The 15,883-nt window shown below is 38.8% G+C and overlaps 2 protein-coding genes across 4 annotated transcripts; both read right to left on the bottom strand.

Annotated features, from left to right (window-relative positions):
* Positions 1–3,080: 3,080 nt before the first annotated feature.
* rbm5 (RNA binding motif protein 5) lies at positions 3,081–12,833 on the bottom strand. 3 transcript variants are annotated; one of them, XM_039797194.1, is made up of 25 exons: positions 12,744–12,833; positions 12,351–12,391; positions 11,215–11,392; positions 10,945–11,103; positions 10,726–10,795; positions 10,228–10,301; positions 9,111–9,194; positions 8,785–8,845; positions 8,079–8,144; positions 7,809–7,969; positions 7,529–7,626; positions 7,266–7,353; positions 7,116–7,184; positions 6,629–6,695; positions 6,231–6,331; positions 5,985–6,132; positions 5,484–5,572; positions 5,194–5,370; positions 4,897–5,037; positions 4,709–4,792; positions 4,375–4,560; positions 4,186–4,260; positions 3,988–4,088; positions 3,704–3,833; positions 3,081–3,593 (listed from the first exon to the last, which is right to left on the bottom strand). In XM_039797194.1, the coding sequence occupies exons 1-25, from the start codon at positions 12,795–12,797 to the stop codon at positions 3,468–3,470; spliced, it is 2,628 nt and encodes an 875-aa protein (XP_039653128.1). In that variant the 5' UTR covers positions 12,798–12,833; the 3' UTR covers positions 3,081–3,467. The 3 variants fall into 3 exon arrangements, with proteins under 3 accessions (XP_039653128.1, XP_039653127.1, XP_039653129.1); XM_039797193.1 differs by having other exon boundaries at positions 4,709–4,795; positions 12,744–12,832; XM_039797195.1 differs by having other exon boundaries at positions 4,709–4,795; positions 12,656–12,797.
* Positions 12,834–13,649: 816 nt separating this feature from the next.
* brk1 (BRICK1 subunit of SCAR/WAVE actin nucleating complex) lies at positions 13,650–15,240 on the bottom strand. The gene is made up of 3 exons (XM_039797197.1): positions 15,057–15,240; positions 14,449–14,531; positions 13,650–14,136 (listed from the first exon to the last, which is right to left on the bottom strand). The coding sequence occupies exons 1-3, from the start codon at positions 15,172–15,174 to the stop codon at positions 14,110–14,112; spliced, it is 228 nt and encodes a 75-aa protein (XP_039653131.1). The 5' UTR covers positions 15,175–15,240; the 3' UTR covers positions 13,650–14,109.
* Between the last annotated feature and the right edge of the window lie 643 nt (positions 15,241–15,883).

The following is a 15,883-nucleotide window of genomic DNA, read 5'->3' as shown; positions in this document are numbered from 1 at the left end:
ATTCATAAACGAGACTCCACCGTTGCAGAATCTGTTTTTTTTTTTTAAAACCATTTAGTAATGGAATAAGCTCCCAGTCAATCTGAGAACCTGCACAGATTTACATGTTTTTTTCCTATTAAGTAAAAAAAGTTGATCTTGTGTCTATTCCTTTGAGGTATTTTTCTGCAATAACATTAGCAATCCACTGGAGTCTTATGCTTTGTATTTATATGATAAGTGCAAGAGAAGTAGTGTATGTAATAATAGAGATCTATGTATGTAGATACTGTCTAAGATAAAACGGCACCAAAGAAACATTCGACATGCAAAAAATAGTCGTATGTGGGTGTGTGTGTGTGTGTGTGTGTGGTTCTGAGAGATGAATAATATGGTTCAAGCTATCATACACATTGCATACGTTAAGTGGGCAGTGAGACATGTATGCTAATATAGATCCCTATAATGTGGAGGTTTCAGGTTTAGGCCTCACCAGGAGTTATGTCTGGTGGGCTGCCTCAATCACAGTGCTACAGAGGAAACTAATCGTGTTTCTGCCCCATGTCTAATATAAAGTATTATCAGTTTCATTTGTCTTTATTGATACTTTCTATTATTTTATATTTAACAAAATAATGTTAATTCTCATGGCTTTCTTGAGTTGTACAAAAAGACCATGGACATATATCAATATTTATTTTTCATCCAGGTGATTAGAAGAGTCTTCAGAACAACTGGAGGTATTTCAGTGTTGTTAAAACAATCTGGCTTTTTCAACAATTGGCAGTTATTTATTTTTCAGAAAACAGATGTCCTGAATGTACAGTAATGTTAATTAATGAGAGGCACAAACAGGGACTAGAGACAGCACTGCACTACATACTTGCTTTAGAATATATACTATACAGTATACTGTTTCTTATTCTATTGCACAGCTGGGTTTTTAGGTGTGGTGTCTACAAAGAACAGATACAGAGTGTTCACAAAACAAAAGGAGGAGGAAATGTTATCAAACTCGAACTCTGTCCCACTCTGGTTCGAGAACCATTAAGACTTCCCTGGTGCTCTCAGGTGGTACAGGAATTACATTAGGCTACTTACATAACATACATGTTGCCCTAAACTGATTCGTTACCTTCTTACTCACACTCTACAAACCTCAGCCAAAATCTGCTTTAGCAATGAGCAGAACTTGCAAAGTTCTTTTATCAATTTTATAGTACATTTAAAAGAATTACGTAAGCCTATTCATAGAGAGAGGGATATGGCTCATCTTTCTGAAGCTGCAGATGGATGTTTGATGTTTCTGAGAAAGCAGGATGGGAATAGAACAGTGGAGTTTCCACCTCAGACCGCAGGCTATATTGCTACAATATATTTATGTAACAGGTGGATGTGAGGCTCAGAACATTTCTCCCCAAGAGGTGAAAATATCAAAGGATGAGGCACCACAAGGTCCATGAAGTAACCCATGGGATGTATTGTATTATTTTCCATTGTGTAACACACTGTTTGTATAAGGACTGCTAGCACAGAGACCGACAGACTGACCACGTACAATATCATTTGCAATGAAATTTGCAGGGCAGGTGAATGCACCCTTTACTGAGCAGTTTGACAATGGAGAGTAGGCTACAGTATCCAGTAAATAACAGTCTTTTAGTCTCTATTTACATGATGCTTTAATTTTGATGCTTGTCTCTTGCCACTAACAAACGGATGCACAAAGACCTTGAACGAAGGGCAATAATCTCTTTAAATTAAAGGTACATGGGAGCAACACAAACCAATTTCTTTCTTTAATAAATAAATAAATTACAAGCAAATATAAGAGCTGAAAAAGACCGGGAAGATGGGTTAAAGCGACCAATTTTGTATTATTGTATTATCTTAGAATGAAAAAAATCAAAAAGAATGTATCTACATGTATTAGGAAAATTAGACTGCAAGATCAACAACCAAAGTAGAACTGTAAGCAGTTCAGAGTCGACCCCAGCAGACCGTGGCATCCGTGAAAGCAGTACCCAAAGCGCGACGGGGCTGAGGAAAACGTTAGGAAATGCAAGGTCTGTAGTAAATTACAATTGCAAATTTCCCATTTACATGCATTGAGTTATTGGCCAAAACGCCTAAGTTGATTGTATCACCCCCAATGGCCGATTTTCGCCATATTTGGTTCAAAGCCTCGGAGTGGCATGTAGAACAATAACCTAAAGTTTTACGTTGATGGCAATTACTGTGGCAGAGAAATTGCAAATTTCCCATTTACATTAGTTATTGGGCAAAACGCATCTACGTTGATAATAGCGCCCCCTAATGGCCAATGTTTGTTTTTGTAGCTAGCTACACACATTTGTTTGTACGTAATTCAGCATTTCTGAACGGACCAAAATTCTTTTGATCACTTTGTGTCAGGTCGGTCGGCAGATCTTATGTGCCAAGTTTCATGCAGATCGGACGCACAGCCTAGGAGAAGGTAAATATATATATATATATAAATCGTGATTCTACTGTTACGAAAGTCTAGGCAGAAATTTGGCCTATAATAAGAGATTCAGCTCCATTCAGGTAACTTGTGGATATAAGGTTTTTGAATGTAAGATTTGAGTTCTAGGGTAAAACCCATTCTTATTTTGATAGCGCCCCGTGCTGGTGGATGTGTGTAATTGTTCCTTTCCCAGTTATGTGTCGCACTCTTTACCACCCCTGAAAGTTTCACTTGCATAACTTGCACGGTGTAGGCTGCAGTTTGACTTTTATAGACGGAATAATAAAAAATCTTAGCAGTTTCAAAAGGGAACCCAGCTCTGCTGGATCAGCATCGATCCCAGCTTCTTGGGGTTGGACCCCTAATTACAGGAGCTGGAAAACCTTTTGTGTCTTCCTTAAGGAGACCCCAGTAGAATGAATGGCTTTAAACCTGTGTCCTCTAGTGGAAGGACAGTCTCACTACAACATCTAATAACTTACAGCAGACCACGGCAAAAATGTTGTTAAAAATTATTAAAATGGCACCGCACATTGAGACCACCTGTCTTCAAATAGTAAACCGTAGCATGTAAAAAAATTCTGCTAAGGGTGATAAAATATGATAAAGACCATTAATCATTTATGTCATTTATTTTCTGTACAAACAGACAAGACCTTTGTATAAACTGTACAATCTTAACATGCCGACAAAAAAAGATAAAAAAAAAAAAATGGCATTAACACAGAAGAAATATGTAAACGAGGGAAGTAAATTTACTTTTTAACCTATGTACAATTTATAAATTATATTCTTCACCATCTTAATAAGCCTCCATTACCGATTTTTTCTATTGTCTGGTTTAAACATTTTTACAAAAGGCATAATCATCACACATGGAAAGAGATCCTTAAGGGAGAACCTCTCTTTTGCTTCAATGCCAATTCACTACATTGTTGAAGAAAAAAAGCAATAATCTGCAGACCATGACGATAAATAATTTTAGTTTGAGACTAACAACTCATTCCAATTCAGTGAAGCGCGCAAACATGGCTTTGCGGACTGCGTCTTTGTACGTGTCTGAAGCAGAGAGAGTGTAGTTGGTGCCTGAAGTGCCAAGTCCAGCTCCCTTTGTTCTCAACTGTGCCTGAGGAGGAAAACCATAAACCTTAGTACCTTGTACTTGACATATATACAGTTATTGATGCGGATAGGTACTGGACACACCCGACACCACCAGGTAAATGTTGTGAATACCTCAATTGGTGTAGTGATGCCTTGCTGGTTGCGACCGAGACCTTTACCCTCCTTCCATCCCATGGCCTGCAGCATTTTGTTCCCAATATTGTCACTGTTAAGGCCGTCTTTAGTGGGCTGTTCATAGTTACTGCACAGGAGAAAAAGGGACATTTTAATGATTACAACATTACTAAAAAAATTTAAAAAATAAAACCCACACACACAATTAACAACTGAGCTCTGCAGGGACAGGCAATAGCATTTCACACAAATCAGTAATTTAACACAACTAAGTTGCTTACATTACTGGTGTTGGTTGACTAAACTTCTTCTTTTTGGGCGCTGGGGGTTCAGGGATGCCATATTTTTCTCTCCTCTCAGCCGCACGGTCTCTATATTTCAGCTATTTACCAGAAGAACAAAAACAAAAAGGTTTTTAAAATGCTGTCACAATAAGTAGGGCAACCACAGGACTTTAGCAATTCTGTATTAATACAAACCTCAGTTTCTTTTCTCTCCAACTCTTCCAGCTCTGCTTCGGTCATTTTGGATCTGAGGAGAACCTCCATGTTTTTCTAAGAAAGATGAAATGAATACCTCCGTGAATTCATGGTCTTATGTTTTTCTTTAATGACACTCTTTTTTTTCCCCCCCTACTTAGTCCTGAAGACAATCTTGTGTGATGTTACCTTGTGGAGGTCAGAGAGTTGCTGATGTCGAATTAGACTCTCTTTGTTGGGAAACTGTCTTCTACACAGCAAGCAGGCTAACTTTGTCCAGTCTGTCAGCTTGTCCTGGCCTCCTTCACCCCCATCAGGCTCTGCTACCCCCTCCTCAGGGTCACTGTCTCCACTGTAGGCTGCCACAAGGCCACACTAACCAAACCATGGATAGAAAAGGGCAGGTGTAAATGTTAACATAAAGAACACATATGGCAGTGCATATATTTACAATGCAATTAAAACAGCTGTGACAAGAAAAGCTTTAACACAGCAAAGGAAAAGGGATGCAGAAAACACTCACCTTGGAAGTGTTCAGTGAGCTGGTTGGTGGTTCCTCCTCAGGGCCCCTTGGTACTTCTGGAATGAGTCTGTCTAGACTGCCTGCCTGCTAAAATATAATAATATAACAAATAAATCATCCCATTTAGGATGTTAAAGTCTAAAGCTTACACATGCGGTCTCAGAAGATATTGAATTTTACTGGATTACCTTCTTTTCAAACAGTATGTAGCCAGCATCAGCAGCTGCTGCCTCCTTCCTCTCTTCTTGACTAATGGGCTGAAAGCTACTCCTGAAGTTGTCTTTGTGCTTGTTGAGACTTTTAGCCCACCGTTCCATGTCTTTAGCAATCTATAAAAATCAAAAGAGATTTGAACAAGAGGTTAAAGTTTAAAAATGATAATGATAAAATGGATGATTCAAAATATTCAGAAAAGGCTACATAGAAGTTGAAGAAGCCATGCATAACAGACAATATGTGCTGATATAGAATTCCTATCACGATACCTGCTGAGCAGTCTTGCTTTTGGGCTTGTCCTTTTTCTCCTTGCCCTCTTTAGGTTCTTTGCCGCCTGCTGCTGCGTTATCATTTAGTGCAGCATTTGCATCGGCTGAGGCAGGTACGTATGTTTGCTTCTCACTGTCCCAGTACAGATACTGCTGGGTCTGAGAGTTGTAGTAATACTGAATAGAGACAAACACCAATGCACATAATCAAAACAATGTGAACTTGTGTGACTTTCACCAACATGACAGAAAACCAAGTGACTCACACATGGTGGCTCTGCACTACTTACATGAGTGCTTGGGTCATAGTAGAGGCCAGTTTGAGGATCGTAATAGTAGCCAGAAGACTCGTCATACTGATAGGTGGACGTATCAGGAACTGTCGATTATAACAACAAGTTTAGAAAAGTGGAAAAGTTTTCAAGCATTAAAAAACATTTTAGTAACCAATATTGCTGAATTATTGCTAAATCAATAAGTGGCCCCAGCATTAAGTCTTCCCAGCCTTCCCCACTGAAGTCACGCTAAAGGCATTTTTCAGTCAGTCAGATGAAAGACTAGTCGTGGCTGTCTTGTTTGTAAATGTAACGCTTTGAATCAGTTTGCTATTGAGCAATTTATTTTAAATTCAGGACATACTGCTCTTAAACTACAGGCAGAACCGAATTCAATTTCAAGCTGTACTCTATACTATATACAGTATGGCCATGACAGTGACCTCAAGAGGATTTTCTCTTTATGCGCATCACACCACAACAGGACAGGTGTTAAGGGATCTTGTGTGCTCATACCAGTGCTTGCGTCAGCTGAGGCTGCTAATGTATTGGCAGCGGTAACAGTGGCAGAAGCTACAAGGCCACCAGGCACAGACGCAGCTTCAATGCCTGAAAGATGTCCTGTGTGGGCTTTCGCCTCCAATTGCTGGGCAAGTGACAATGCCTGCAATTAATGTAATGGTTGTTTAGAGATTGTTACACCATGCATTTTAATAAATCGTACTATAGCATAATTACAGTATTAACAAAAATATATGTTACCTGAACTGCTGGCTGCGCAATTATATGAGGTTGGTAGACTTGTGCAGTCTGCGCGATTACTACTCCAGCTACAGTTGGAACAATCTTTACACCTGGGGCAGCTGAAATTGGAAAAGCAAAGCTCTGTGACAACACTCAACATCACAGTGAAAACAGAGTCAAATTATAAAGTTGTTCAGAATCTAGCAGAAACTCTTTTGTCTGTGCTTGTTGCTTCTAAAAGCAGGGTTTACCCACTTGCTGTGTTTGTTGTTCCTACAACCTTAGTATGAACAAATCTAAGCTGCATGTCATTGCATAAAAAGTGCTGAAAACTACATTTTACTGTAATATCAAATGGTTCCAATAATGATAGTATCTGTATCAACATTTACTAAAGATGTGAAAGCATCGCATACCTCCTAGAATCCCATTTCCCTGGGAGGTGCTGGCTGCTGCTGCTTGCTGGTAGTACACTTGGTATTCCTGTTGAAAGAAGTCATTCATTGAAATACAAAATTTGAATTTTTTTTTTATTTCAATAGGGAGAAACCTCCTTTAACTAAATCAGTTTTTTTTTAACCCAAAGGAGGATGTGAATACTTGCCAGTGTAAACTTTGTAACATTGGCTGAATATTTAAAACATTGTTATGATCTAAAGGTACAGCCTCATGTCTTATCTCTGAGGCTTATGTATATAATGGTCAATAAGCTTGACAATGGTGAATCAAATACAATTATTTCTCTGTCCGTGTTGCAGCCTCCTATAGCGGCCACTAGGTGTTACTAAAGAGACATTTTTTATTGAATGCATCTTTAAAGCAAACTAATTGAAATATATCAATGCCTCTGCTCTCAAGTTACAGATGATCAGTTACAATGTTTGTTTCATTGGTTCTACTAACCTGTGACATTGGAGTATAGCCTTCTTGCAGGTAGCTGTACTCTGACATTCCCTCTGAGCTCTGCTGTGGCTGAAAAGGTCAAGCATGGGTTATGAGCCTGTTACAATAACACTGGGAGATGATAAATCCCAGGATGTTGACAGAAAATACCTGACTTGAAGACCACTGGGCTGCAGCAATGGCTGTGCTGGCCACAGAGAAGGCACTGACACGATTCCCATCAGGTAGTAAAAGGTCTCTAAAACAGGCAAAGGGCAAACATTTTTTTTTATTTCCACCTTTAATTTCAGCGTGGATGAATCTCTCTTCTCTTTATGTGGATCAAAACAGGCAATTTGCAAAGGGAATTAAAACGTTACCAATATTGATGTAGGTAAAACGTTTCAAGGCAAATTATACACTTTTATACTCACTTTCTAGCGCTCTTAGCATAATCCACCCCAATTGTTTTTCCATCCAATTTTAGAGGCGGCTGCAGTCCCTGTAAGATGGTTAGCAGCTGAGAGGCTTCCTGTAAAAAAGGAGTGATATACAATTTTAAGTGAAATGCAGGCATAAATGAGGTGTCAAGTTCATCAAGGAGAAATATTTAAGATCAGTAGAAAGGCAAATGGAAGCCACTGGTAAGTGATTGGTTGTTATAACGGTAAATTGTGACAATGTTCATTTGTATATGTTAAAAGTATGCCTTACCAGAGGAGAGGACAGTTGTACAAACGCAAAGCCTCTGTTCTGGCCTGTCTGCTTGTCCTTGATGAGGCGAATGTTGTTAGATGAAAGATTAGCATATGGTGCCAGGGATGTCAAGATGGCTTCCACGTTGGTCATAGCAGCAATATTTCTCAGGATGATTGCTGTGCAGGACAAAAGTCTATATTTAAAAACAACCTACCATGGATATGGATATTATATTTTCATTTTCAACTAAGTAGGACATTGCATCTATAAAAGAGAAGTCCTTACTGTCGCCATAGAAATCTCCGCTGGGTTGAGTTTCAGAGACTCCAGTATTACTGCTGGTTTCACTTTCTGTTGAAAAAATGACAGAAGTAAGAGGTCCATTAACAGAACGTTCAGAACTGTTGAATCAAAGAACTGGAAATGGGGTATAAAGTGTCGAAAAGCTAAAATGAGTCGGAATTTACAATATCAGAGTGTTTCCCACAAAATTAGAGTGTATTTCTGGTGGTGGCTGACAGGGGGTGGAGGGGGATAAGCAGTTATAAAACTATTTATTATGATATTTTTTAGTATTGTGATGCGTTTTTGTATGACAATCTTCAGATTCTTTGTCTACATGTTACTCTGTCAAAAAAAAAATTCAATTTCTGTATCAATATGTGGCGGTCAACGTTGATATTGTAGCGGGCCACCAAAAATAAATCAATGTATGGGAAACACTGGATAGCCTATTTCATAAACTCCATTATGTATTTTGTTTTGTCCCCATTTTGTATTATTGTCAGGTAGCAAGGAAAGAATGCATGCTGTTTCCCATCTATGCATTTTGCCTACATCTGACAGTGGTGACACTTATGAATCCATATATTTTGGTTTACTAGGCCTTTACAACACCAAAAACACAAACTTTGCTTTGCATCCCAGCAATGTTGCCACAGGCTGCCCGGATGTCTGCAGTCAGTGGCCTCTTATTGATTTAACTACTTACCGGCTTTGGCTGCTCCACACCTGAAGCACTTCAGCCTCCTCCGGAAATTGTACAGGCCACACTGCAAGTAACCGTTCACATCATTTTTATTATACACCTACTAAAGCCCTGAACCAATCTATATTGGTGCAGCATACCATACTTACCTGAGACACAACCTAACCTTTACCACTTATTCAAATGTAGGTGTACCACAAAATAAGCTGACAGGACTGCAACAATTTAACCTATGGGCCTAACATATATAGGCCTCTGTGTATGACGTGTTCTGTAGTAGCATTGTTTAGATAAAATGGCCATGAAACCAATACAGATCATTAACTTACAGTGTTGCAGAGCCAGTCTTCATACTTGTTTCTGGGGTGACTGTAGTGCATGTCCACGCTTTTGCCTTGGATGGTCAGACGTTTCTGAAAGAGGACGACAAAAGTCACTCAAGCATTCCTGGCAAGCATCAATCTCATCAACAGAGCAAGCAGTGTTGGAAGGGAGAGAAGGGGAAGAGGGACCCCCAACAGATAGCCTTTGTGTTAAAGACGAGACAGGCACATGATGTATATGTGAGAATGATGTACAGAGGGGTTTAGGTGTTTGGGACCCGAGTGCCCAGGCTGAGCTGGAGCAAAGTGTACAATGTGACCCTAACAGACATCTTTGACTGCTTTAAAGAAGAAAAAAAAAATATTAAAAAGAAACCTCATCTACTGAGGAGTAGGCTTAAATAGAATAGGCTGAGCTTACATTCAACTCTGAATTATCTTTGATAATGCCTTTATCAGCAAGATAAAGATAGTGTTCATTATCTTAAATGCAGATTCCTTAAAGAGATATTTTGATAATTTAACTCCAGCTCTGTGTCAGTGTGGGCATTGTGTTTAGATGAAACGTGTTTTGGCATCCCTCCATGGTGCTAGTGAACAGAGCTCCATAGCTCCATAGCTCCATAGCTCCACACGCAGCAGAGCAGCAAAGGTCTGCCGAGATCCGCTGGATGGTGCGAAGCGCGTCACAGAAGTCCGCCGGAGTTTTGCATCATCCAGCAGATCTTGGCAGAACTCCGCTGCTCAGCGCACTGGCACCACACAAGAAAGCCAAACACTGTTCATCTAAACACACTGACCACAGAAAGATGACACAGAGCTGGTTTCAAATTGACAAAGTATCCCTTATCTTGTGAGATAACCTGAGAATAGGAGTCAAAACTGCAGCTTTGATGCTACTGCCATTGCAATTAACTAAACAGCAGATTTGTTAAGTTAATATTAAGTTGTAAATCATGTATATAATAATCTCTACTAGAATACAAATCAAATAGTTTTGCTCTGTGGCATACTTCAAAAAAATCTGTAGTTTCAACACTATTTTATGCACTTTGGTTGCCTTTTGGGTTATTTTTCATCATATCCCCAAGATTAAAACTAGACTTGGCGATTGTGAAGCAACCTGATTGGTCTCCATCCATCGGGTAGCATCTTGCAAGTGATAAAAGTCCACGAAGGCGAAACCACGGCTTATACCTAGAGACAGCATTCAAATATAGACGGGAGGCGTGTTAGTTAAGAGTCCATGGGCATATTATTCAAACTCTTCCACAAACTGCTTCACGACCCAGGCCCTGTTTGGTACACAATAGGCCACTCCTTAGGAGTTTTACCATAGCAAGAATTCCTGCTGAATACCACTTTTGAAACACACTCAAAAACAAAGTGTTTCTGCCAATAGGGTTTTTGTTAAAACTGCAACTGCTGCACTTACTTACCTTAAAAGGATCCACATTGAATGGAAATTTTAAGTCTTAAATCAACATTTCAAATCCTTTTTCAAGTACCTTGATACTATTCTTTCCTAGCTGCTATGGGAAATGGGTCTGAATGGAAGCAGATTTGCCCTATGGTCAAAGATTGGGGGGAGGCTGAGGTCCGTCATTTATCTGGTTCTCACCTGTTTTCTTTTTCATCAGCCTAACATCCACTGGCTGCGGTCCCTCCAGTTGGTCTATGGCAAAACAAATCTGAACAACGTGCAGATGGTATGTTACTATCATGATTCAAAACCTACCACTTTCAAAAGGCAATTCTTTTAGAATGAGTGGTGCACATACATTAAACCAAAATAAACACTAAAAGGCTGCATTTCTGCTGAACAAAACTAAATACTTACATCATCTTCAGTGACATGAGGAGACAGACCCCAGAGCATGATGGTCTTACTCTTCTTCTCCTCCCCAGGCTCCCTTCTGTAATCCTGCTCTGGGTAGTCGCCATCAGAGTGATAACCATCTTCTGATCTATCGCTGTTGCGTCGTTTCCTTTCTCTTTGCTTTCAAACAAATATATCGGTGCATCAGTTAAGTGTGGATGTCATCAAACAACAAGTATTTTTAATAATACATTATACTACCATTAAAATCACTGATATTATAATAACTACCTCTGGACTGTCTCTTGATCCTCGACGATCTCCTTCAAAACGCTCACTGCGTCTCTCTTCGCCCCAGCGGCGCATGTTGTGATCACGCTCTTGGTCCCTCTCTCGCCTGTCGCGCCATTCTGATTCATCGCGGGATTGGTTAGAGCCATATCTACCGCTACGTTCCGTCCGACTAATCCTATTCAGGAGGACATTGAAAGGCAGAACAACTCATCAGTACAACTAGTCTGCACTTGCACAATATTCCTTATATCAATCAAATACTATTTTATCAGCAAACTCACCAACATAATTCCTTGATTAACATTAGACAAAAAAAAAATAAGCATGATTTATTCTGTTGTGTTTATTCACCTGTTGTAGAGGCACTGCCTCAAGTATGGTCAGACATTTACATGAAAATGCTTCAACACTTACAGTGTGTGTTACAGTGCTTCTGCATAGCAAAAATGTTCAATTATACATTTGTTTAAATTTTATAAACACTCAAACAATGTTTTTGGTATTCTGGTAGTCCAAATATTTCCAGAAAAAAAGAACACTCAACACACACAGCAGGATTTTCTGCCGGTCTAATATTTCTTGACTTTTTTAAGGCTGCAGAGAGATGCTGGGCAACTGTGTAACAACCTAACCATTAAATGAGTCACTGTCTCGTTTCAGGAGTTGGATACATCAACAGCCCTGACATGCAACTTTCTCTCAAACTGGAGAGCACACTGCTTAGCTCTGCTAAACAAGCAAAGAGAGGGGTCATTTCATTACTATATTATACCAGTTAAACATTTATACTTTTCCTGTGTCACGCTAATTTAATGTTTCGAATTTTACTTCCAGTATTCAATACGCCATTTGGATTCATGGGCTAAAATAGTAGTACAATTATTTTCCTATTGGCTTTAAGAGGGACCCAATGGTTACGAAGAAATGGTAAGGTTAGGTTTCACAGTTGACTGAAATGGCCTGACAACATTTACCTGAACGCTATTTACTAAAGGCTAACGCTAGCGTTATTGTTTATATGCGTTCTGGGTGCTATTTAACGTTCGTGTAAGGAATTTGAACCAACTCAAAAAGAACACTGCCATTTTAGTTAGCCACACCTACCATGGCGAACAGCGCTTAACGTTACTCACCTTTTATCAGCTCCCATTGTCCCAACTGCACAAACACGACTCTAGGAAGCACAAATGCCAAAAGTTTAGATTTATACAAACACTGATGTGTTTTTAGTTTCTTAAAATGCAACAGTTCAACTACAGTCGAATTATGAGCACAACAAACTGCTTGTAAACCATTAACGTTAACATAGCTAGCTAGCTAGTTAGCTAGCTAACGTTAGCTACATGGATCTGCCAGTCTGACGTTAGCAAACAGACATAACTTATGTGAGAAGCCATAAGATTGTTTTAGTTTCCAGTCTGAATGTACAATAACTCACCAGTGTAGTTTTTTAAATAATATTAGTACCCACTAATGGTGTTTCAAAAATGTATTTGAAAAATCGTGGCTAAGAAAATTCATCTCACGTTCAAGGACTTCTCACAACACTGCAACGACACCTTCTTTGTCCCAAGATGCATTGGTGTATAGCCCGGTGCATTTTGGGAAATTAATATATTTGCCCTGTATTTGTCTCACAGGCAGCACTTGGTCATTAGCTCTTTGTCTTTTTAGTCGGTCCCAACAATTAATGATGTTTAGTGTAGTAGATTAAAACGTTGGGGTCTTAGATTGTTACAGCTATCTGCCTACCAATGCTAAAGAAGGAGGCATGCTACCTTAACATCTCAATGTCCAGCGTTTGTACTGCCTGAAAGGCCAACCTAAGGGCAAAATCCCCACTGTGCATTTCGGCCATTTTACTGGGTATGTAGCTTTTTAGCATGCCACATTTGCAGACAGTAGGCCATGTATGGTGTTTTCATTATAATTTAGTGCTTTTTAAAGATTAGCAACATTTTCACATTAAGACTTTCAGTAAGTTGGATCATATAGCAAATTGAAATAAACTACTAATAAATCCCACTCTACTTTTGAATGTGTAGCTCTTATCTGGGCAATTTCAATTCCAGTTTCTGATTTTCAACCTAATCACAAAACCATACAATTTATTGTTCATACTAGATTTATTTACAATATTAATTCCAGCAGTCATGCCAGTGCTGTGATATTGAATAACAATTTGACCTACTATACAGTTTGGTGTCCACCTCTCGCCTGTACAATGGCATGTAATAATACTTTACGTTACTGTACATGTTTGTGTTTACTTATCTTTGTTTAGTGGTTTGTCGATATTTGTATCTTCCTGTTAACTTGTCTAGTCTGTATATTGTGAGCTACTGAGAATTAAACTCATTGAATGTGTCAACATACAGTACCTGGTCAATAACGTTGAATCTGACTAAGGTAAGCTACAACATAAAACAAGGTAATTGTTAATCATTTATTACAGAATTTAAATCATCACAAAACAGTTTACTGTACAAGCAGGTCTTCAATAACGCTGACTACATAATTAATTGTTCAACTTGGCACACAAGGATGTTACTCTCTCATAAATCTCTGATGTGGTAATGACACTGCAGATGGTCAACAAGTTGTAATAATCCATAATAGAGCGTCACAAGATTTTATGAAACCAATACTCATGGAGCTTATTTTTGTTTTGTAACATTAATGAAGCTTGAGTCACTGACACCCAAAACCGACCCATATTTTCTATACAGATGTGTCATGAGATAAATCAACACAAAACTCAGCCTTATAATATAAAAATGGTCCATATGGTCCCAAAAAAGGAGGGTGGAATCCATCACACTTATTACAAAGAATTCAGGGAGGGGGGGTGGACAGGTAGGTCTTGGATGCTATGAATTCCCATGATGATATCTAGGTCAAGGTCTCTCCTTTCGTGACCTATAATGAGACAAATAATTATGTTACAGGTTATATTAACACACATCCTGGACTATTATCCCTGACCATTACGCATAGAATATATACTGTGAACTTTTGCACATCCCCTGATTAATAATTTGCACAACCTGCACAAAACTATACTATACTACTGTATTGTATTCACCAAACACACCAAGGCAAATTCAAATTCCATGCAAGTGAAAACTTACTTTGGCAATACATCTCATTCTGATGTAATGGGTATATCATTTTGAAATATTCAAATATAAATAACCAATGGATTGCTATATTACAATGCAGTATACTTACTCTCGCCTCAATATATTCAATCCTCCTCTCCAACGCTGTCAGCTTCTCATTGAGAGTGGCCAAGCGGGATCGACACGACATATCTGAGTGCGATAAATTGTATATAGCATGTAACGTTAACGTTAACCATAAAAACTCATGACATTTAATATGAGGCGTAGTGTGTCGATGCTGTCAATTACAATCACGTTCACTAGACAATAGTGAACAACGTCACTCACTGTTACTGGCAACAATTTCTGAGAGATCATTATTTCATCATTATTTAAATTCAGGGGGTTATGCTGCTGCTGGTATAACGTTACTGTCAGCCGAACAGACTAGCATTTGCAGTGGCCTAACAGCCATTAGCCGTCTCAACACTTGAATCCAGTTACGTTAACGTGAGTCTTTTAATTTAGCTAATGGTTTGCCACTTGCCAACATGAGTTAACAAGCGAAACAAAATGTAACGTTAAGGTGACTCGAACCCAAACTGCCACGGTACTTCCACGAGAAAACAATAACAAGCTCACAGCTAACGATAAAGCTAATTGCTAACTGGGAGTGGCCATTGAAAGCATCAATATTAGTGCTCGTATCTGTAAAATTGTTCGTTAAAAGCTTACCAAAGGAGTTGAGAAAATCGGCGATTTTTTTTATGCTGCTCGTTATAACTTCTATATACTCTCGATTCGCCCAATCTTGGTGAATCTCTCTTTGCACTGGATCTTCCTGGCCAGCCATGTTGGACGAGTTGCAGTTCAGCGTAGTGTTCAATCAAACGACCCCCCCTGCGTTCAACCAGGAAGCACAGTTTAGACGGTTGAAGTGCCGCTGTTGCTGTTTTAAACTTTTATATATCAATGGTTTTAAATCAATGGGTAGCCTAATAATAATTAATACAATTCACAGACTACTTTTAAATAATACAATTTGCGTATTACTATTATATCGCCTACTATAACAGTGGTTTTCAAAGTTGGGTAGGGGACCCCCAGGGGTCTTTGAGGGGGTTCCCAGCAAAAAGGGGATCATTTATTTTCACTATAGGGCTAAATTACATCCATAAGTAACACAATGACAGAATGTATGACTATATTGGTCATGGGTTTCATACACTTCTAAAACATCTAAAAGCAAAAATCCTATCTGGTGGGGGACCCTGGGACAAAATGTTATTAAATGGGGGTCCGTGATCTAATTTGCAGCCACCAAATTATTTTGCTCTACGTTGACGTGCAAATTCAACTATCACCAAGTCTAGTCATATATTAAACTAGCTATCTTTCTTACTGTCAAAACTAGATGTTGTTCATATAAACAAACACTATCAAGTAGCCTACTTTAATCCTTAAAAGTAAATGCATTTTTCACGTTTGGGAATACTGTAATTGTATGTGTTTGTCTGCAGAAATAAAATAAAAAAATATGAAAATATATACAGAACCATAAA

The sequence above is a fragment of the Perca fluviatilis genome, chromosome 4, assembly GCF_010015445.1.
Source record: "Perca fluviatilis chromosome 4, GENO_Pfluv_1.0, whole genome shotgun sequence".
Lineage (NCBI taxonomy): Eukaryota > Metazoa > Chordata > Actinopteri > Perciformes > Percidae > Perca > Perca fluviatilis.
The sequence above is the reverse complement of the archived record's forward strand: the minus strand, read 5'-3'. Positions and strand labels throughout refer to the sequence as shown.